Here is a 6,235-nt window from a genome sequence, read left to right on the forward strand (position 1 = left end):
AAATATTGTACAAGATTATCATACACACCTAATCCAATCATATGTTAAACCTCTCGAAAGAGTTTGACAGTTGTATTATTTTAATGATGCATTAAAAAAGATCATACATACACATGGGGTTAACCATCGTTGATATTGCAATAATAAAACAAATATAAGTAGATTTAATGGTGTCTTGAGTGACTAAACAAGTATTTTGATAGGAGTAATCTCTGCGTGCTTAATGGTGACTTAAGCTCTGATTGATAGTTGGGCTGCATTTGTGAGATGTGGTTATTAGGGATGAAGGATTTCAAAGAAGAAAGAAGCATCACTAACATCACAAAGTTATCAATGATAAATATTTGTTCACTCAAAATGGGTTTTGTTACCAGCATTTATTTATAAACTCTGAGGGAAATTTTGAAAAAAAAAATATTAATCACATGTCAAAATTCTATCAGTTTTTATTGAAATACTGAAAGACCAAATCCTCAGTGATCCTAAGTTTTAGGTGCCCATATGTTTTTTGCTTTAAACTAATTTAGTTCTTGAAACATAGAACGCGAGATCTCGATAATCTTTCTATAAAAAGCTTGTTATTATATCTTATACCAAAGTATTACGTGACACCGTTTTAATGTTCTAGTAGCATGTTAGTTTCACTGTCTTGGTGTTTGCATGTGTTTGATCTGACTTTAAATTTCCATCTTCAGTTTCAATTTCACGTTAGATGTGTAAAAAACATTCAAAACCTACTTCCAACACCGCGTTTGGAACCACATGGAAGGAAGAAAAAAACTCGAAGACCATATTAATAGAGAAAGGGAAACTCACTTGGAGATCATTAACTCTAGTAGCAATTTTTATTTTTTGTAATGATAAATGTCCTTTACACACTTTTGAACATGTTACCAAGACTTGGACTTCAATGAAAGTTTCAAGAAAATAAAATTCATGTATTAGTTTTGTTCTTCTTGATCAAGGCATAAGCATCACTGTATATAGCCACTGCATTTGACAACACAGCCAAAACTATCATAAAGACAGATAGAATCTTGTCCTTTTTAGTTGCTATCTTATGTCGATCCCTGAAATCAAAACATGAATACTTAGCCATAGTTGTCAATTAGTTTGCAGCAAAAGCATATATCAAACCATTTTCTTTTGCACTGGAAACTTTCTGTCAGACACAACAAAATAAACAACAAAATTCAATAAAGAGCCTACTCTTCTAAAGTGAGCCACTTACTTTAAAAACTAAACAAGCAATATCACTTACTTTAAACTTAAATTCTATAACAGATAAGTATTATTTACCAATTAACATATAAAGTAGGTTAATGCCATCATTCCTAGCTAGTTTTTTCCTCATTGTAAAATTCTAATCAAATATGTATTTATATTTCCTAATATGGAGATGAAAATAAGAGAATTTGGAGATGAAACTCACCCAAGAATGATGGCAGCAGGAAATATGAATGCTACACAAACAGCAGCTGTTGCTCCAGTAAACTGGAAAATATCCCAAATGCTGGGTATGAAATTTGCTCCCAGAAAGATAACACCAATAACTGAGATAGTAATTGATGCAAATCTGAAATTGTCTTGACTCAAAGGCCTAGATGATGGAAATAAGAGACCATCTAGGTTCACACGCATTCCATAGAAGACAATTGGAAATACAAGCACAAGATGTGCAGCATAGCTGAAACGAACTGCATCATTCAGCACAGAACCCAAAGGAATTCCAAGATCAGTGTCAAAATTTGCAAGCACATCATCAAGTGTTCCTTCACCAAATAGGAGGAACCCAAAGAAGCTTGTGAGTAAGTACACTGAAGCACATAGAGCAAGGGACGTACGTACAACGCCATGCATCTGAGAAGAGTCCTCAAGTTCATTATCTATGCTGTGAACTGCAAATAGAGTGCATGCAATAAAACCATCACACTATATCTTCATGAACCAAACAGGTACATCTAGGTACCTAACTGCAACCATGTCATGCTACTTCGAAACTATAACCATGATAAGAAAATTATTAAATAGAAACTAATTTTACAGAAAAATTCACCTTGTCTAATCCTACTTCTTAGGAAATCACTTTCACATTTCTAAATCACTTCAAGCTGGGGATCATCACAATAACCACTTACTCAAATAATCTAACCATGAGTAGCCTTATTTCTAGAAACAAGCATAGGAAGCAAAATATATATTGCCATTCATCATGTTGCTGACAAAAATGAACTAAAACAGAATAAGTAATTTGAAGTCATGGTGTGCTGCCAGAAACAGACAAAAATAAAAATGATACTTTATTTTCAAATTTGAACTTGTCAGTTTGACAGCATTTTTAGCAAATTACTAACTGGGTTAGAGTTATATATATGTATGTATATATATATTTTATATATATATATATGATCTTAGTAAAAACAATAAAAAAAAGGAAATGAAATCTACACAAAGGCCTAAAAAAGATTTGCATACCGTTGTAGTGGCAGATATAGGCAGTCACAAGCACAGGAACTACTGTGAACAGTTCCAAAATTGATGTCAGATCTGTAATGATTGGGAAGAGTCTGGGCATCCCAATGCCTCCAATTATGATCTTGAAGATTGAGATTCCAACAGCAATTACTAGAAAAACTACTGCTAGCCCAACTGATAATGCAGATGTGAATTTCAAAGAATCTGCAACAACCAGAGAGGGCACAAAAACTCTTATAGGATTTGAATAAAAAACCAACCTAGATATAGCATGAAAGGAAATCTCCTATGATATCATTCCAGCATTCAACTTGAACACAAAATATATTGCTCAAAGGATTTAATTTGTTGGAATGAAAATCAAGATGTATATGAAGAAGCACCAAAGCCATGAAATGGTCATAAAAGTGTAGTCATGTCTATAATGGTGTATAAAGGCATTATTTCTGTAGGATAGTAGCATACCCAACAATAAAATAACACACAGATCTCCCAATTTTAGTTTTTTGTCCCCAAATTTCTACCATAAAAACTATATTTTCAATCCGTGGAAAATATGATAATGTGGAAATAAGAACTATTAGCATGCAATTAATAGGTATTCTAGATTTCCAACATATCTTAAGCCTTACAATATGATTGGATTAATGAAAAGGGATGAATGTATTGCCATTATTATTGTTTAGATTGTTTGAAACAAGGTGGAATCCAACAAAGAGTTCTTAAGTCATTTGAAATAACAACAACCTTTTTAGCAACCCCATAGCATTTGTAACAAACACAACCATTGGTAGTCAATACTTGAACTTAAAAAAAGTTCCTTTATGAACATGAATCACAGGGCTTCAGTTATTTTGCTCTCATTGTTTCCCAGTTTATGGCCAGTCATTTTCAGAGATTTGTAATTTAACAAGTGAACTGCTAATAATAATTCACCAGTCATTTTTTTTACTTCAAATAATGACACAGAAAAGCACTCACCAATTCTCTTAAAGCTGACCAAAGGCGCAAACACAGCAACTGTTGTAAACGAAACAACAAACGTTCTGCCAGTCCACCAGTGGACTCCAAACCATCCTTCAAGGACACCAGAATGGTGAGTTCCACCAGAAGATGTTCCAGAAATCACATCCCCTTCAACATGAACAACACAAAACTGAATCAGACAACATTAATGATAATGAAGGACAACCAAAACCAATGATAGCTTTTCAACTCCACCAAAACACTTTTGAAATTTGATGTATTTGACTTAGGAATAAAGTCCTTACCAATTATAATCATGTAAACAATCAACACACCAATGTTGTTGACTATAACACATATCTGCACCAAAGCTTTCCCATATTTCCCAAACGCATCACCCATGAGACTCCCATAAGAGGAAAGATTCCCTGCCCTGGAGTTCCTAATCATGAACTCAATTGACTTCTCTGTCAATAAACCTGTTAAGATTATAGCAAGAAGACCAGGCACCATCCCCAACTTTTTCACACATGCTGGCAATCCCATGATCCCAGCACCAATAATTGTGGTGGACAAGTTGAAAACTGCCCCACAAAATGAAGCTCCATTAAACTCATCAAACCCTTCAGCATCACTCCCCTGAACCTTTGGTATCAAAGGAGCATTCTCATCAACAACTCTCTTGTTCCTTCTTGATTTTTGCTCCTCTGCCTCAGGTGCAACACTTTCACTCCTCATCTTCACCTTTCAATTTTTTTATGAAAATTTAAAATCAGCTAACTAATCTTTTTCCAAAAGCAAAAACACCCATTTTTCAAGTTGAAGAAAAGCATCAAACTTTGAATGAAAAACTTCAGTACAATTCAAAAGCTCGGAGACACAAAACTGAACAGTGATAATTCAAGACACCCCAGAAGCCAGACATTGTTTGGAGCAAAATAAAGATTCAAAATTTGAAAGGCTTTGTACCTTAGGATGTTGGTCTTCTATTTCATAACCTCTTTGTAAGTTTGACACTGTTTCTTTTAGTTGAGTAAGAGAGAAATGAGTGGAGCAAATTTTAAGGTCTAAATGGTTTCTTTTAGTTCATAACCTTTAACAGTTGGCCGTGAAAGAGAAAGTACATGTACGGAATAGTTCCTACAGAATTTTCCAAAATGTAATTTATATACATATAACATGTTTTACCTATGCTTTAGTTAAATATAATAGTGAAAGAAATAACACACTTTCAAAAAATTTGTTTTTTAAGGTCAATTTTTACTTTTTCCTCTCCCATGGCTTGCAAATTTCTTCTCTCTCTTTATGATTAAAAGGAATAAACAACTTAAATTTCACCAAAGAAGTATGATTCATAGCAAAAGTATTTTTATGAAAATTAAGTTAACAGGAATCACATTTTCAATTGAAGATTAATTTTTTGGTTCTTATAAAAGAATGAATTGAAAAGTAACTTTCTTTCTCAATTCAGATCCCAACAACTTTAAATTTTAAATAATTGATAAAGCTAAAGAATCTCAAACTTCAAATTTAGCCTTAAAACTCATGTCATAGCTTTGTAGGAAAATGCCAAAATATTTTTTAATATGAATTGCATGTGAGTTTACATTTGTACGTCATAATAAATTAATATTATAGTTGAGCACGAGCTTATGCTTTTCCTTCTTCTATGTTTTCTTTTCCATTTATATAGTGAGAAATGTCAAATACCCCTTCATACACTTTCATCTAGGAGACTTTTATGGATTATATAAATGGGAAAAGTATCTTTAATTAATTTATGAAACAAATAATTTAAAAGTATAATTATGAATTTTTTATCTACAATCTAGGACACGTTTTTTTTTTTTATATATTTTTGGATTGTTAATTTGAATTTTCTTTTATAAACAAACTTGAAGCTATGGTGGATCCTTGTGACACGCACCTGCAGCTATGATGAGCTCCTGAAAACGACATGTGATGAGAATCTTGTTAAATTGGTACGATCTACATAAAAAAAAAAAAGTTTATAGGACCAATATGTCTAAAAAAAAGGTTCTATAAATAATTTCTTTAAAGAAAACGTTTTTTTGAAAATGAGAATAAAAAAATTTGTATACATGTGAAAATAAAAAGTATTAATTGCTCTAATTTTTAGTTATTCCCATAAAAAAATTGTTTTACTAGCAATATGAAAAAAAATTTATCATTACTAAGTAAATTCAAGTTATGAAAGATTATATTATATCATATTCAAGTAAGGTATGACTCAGTTAGATATAACTTAGGAAAGGTCAAGCTAAATTAGACCTAAGTTATGCAAGATTGATCATCAATCAATATAGACAAGGTCACATTGTGTTTATATGTCAAGTTGGTGGAATTGGACTTGGATCATGTCAAGTCCAATATAGGTCGAGTTGGGTTGAGTCCAGGTCAGATCGAGTTGAGTTGGGTCCATATCAGTGCTAGGTTGAGTCCAAATTGGGCCAAGTTGGTTGAGCTTAAATGGGTTTAGTTTAAGGTAGGTTAAATTAAGTTTGATCTAGGTTAAGTCGAATTGAGTTAGGTTCAAGTTAGTCAGGCTCATCTAGGTTGAGTCAAGGCAGACCAAGGTTAGCATGAGTTGATATGAGCCTAGGTCAAACTAAGTCGGGTCGAGCATAGGTCAGGTTGAGTCCCAATCAGGAGAGGTTAGGTCGGTTGGTCCAAGTCATGCAAGGTTGGGTCGCTTTGTGTCTAAGTCAAGTTGGGCCAAGCTGGACTCATGCAAGTTAGGTTAGGTTAGGTTGCGTCGAACATAAGTCATGTT

General features: G+C 33.1%; 1 protein-coding gene across 1 annotated transcript; it reads right to left on the reverse strand.

Annotated features, from left to right (window-relative positions):
• Nucleotides 1-816: 816 nt before the first annotated feature.
• On the reverse strand, nucleotides 817-4,538 carry LOC137837051 (amino acid transporter AVT6A). The gene is made up of 6 exons (XM_068645908.2): nucleotides 4,411-4,538; nucleotides 3,747-4,185; nucleotides 3,457-3,609; nucleotides 2,476-2,679; nucleotides 1,433-1,898; nucleotides 817-1,070 (listed from the first exon to the last, which is right to left on the reverse strand). The coding sequence occupies exons 2-6, from the start codon at nucleotides 4,177-4,179 to the stop codon at nucleotides 935-937; spliced, it is 1,392 nt and encodes a 463-aa protein (XP_068502009.1). The 5' UTR covers nucleotides 4,180-4,185; nucleotides 4,411-4,538; the 3' UTR covers nucleotides 817-934.
• Between the last annotated feature and the right edge of the window lie 1,697 nt (nucleotides 4,539-6,235).

The sequence above is a fragment of the Phaseolus vulgaris genome, chromosome 4, assembly GCF_051622355.1.
Source record: "Phaseolus vulgaris cultivar YP4 chromosome 4, ASM5162235v1, whole genome shotgun sequence".
Lineage (NCBI taxonomy): Eukaryota > Viridiplantae > Streptophyta > Magnoliopsida > Fabales > Fabaceae > Phaseolus > Phaseolus vulgaris.

Excerpts from the sequence above, each read along its gene's own strand:
- LOC137837051 (XM_068645908.2), bottom strand. The coding sequence starts at position 4,179 with ATGAGGAGTGAAAGTGTTGCACCTGAGGCAGAGGAGCAAAAATCAAGA. Across the intron at positions 3,610-3,746 it reads TGTTTACATGATTATAATTG|GGGATGTGATTTCTGGAACA; the intron begins GTAAGGACTTTA and ends TTCATGTTGAAG. Across the intron at positions 2,680-3,456 it reads GGTCAGCTTTAAGAGAATTG|ATTCTTTGAAATTCACATCT; the intron begins GTGAGTGCTTTT and ends TGGTTGTTGCAG.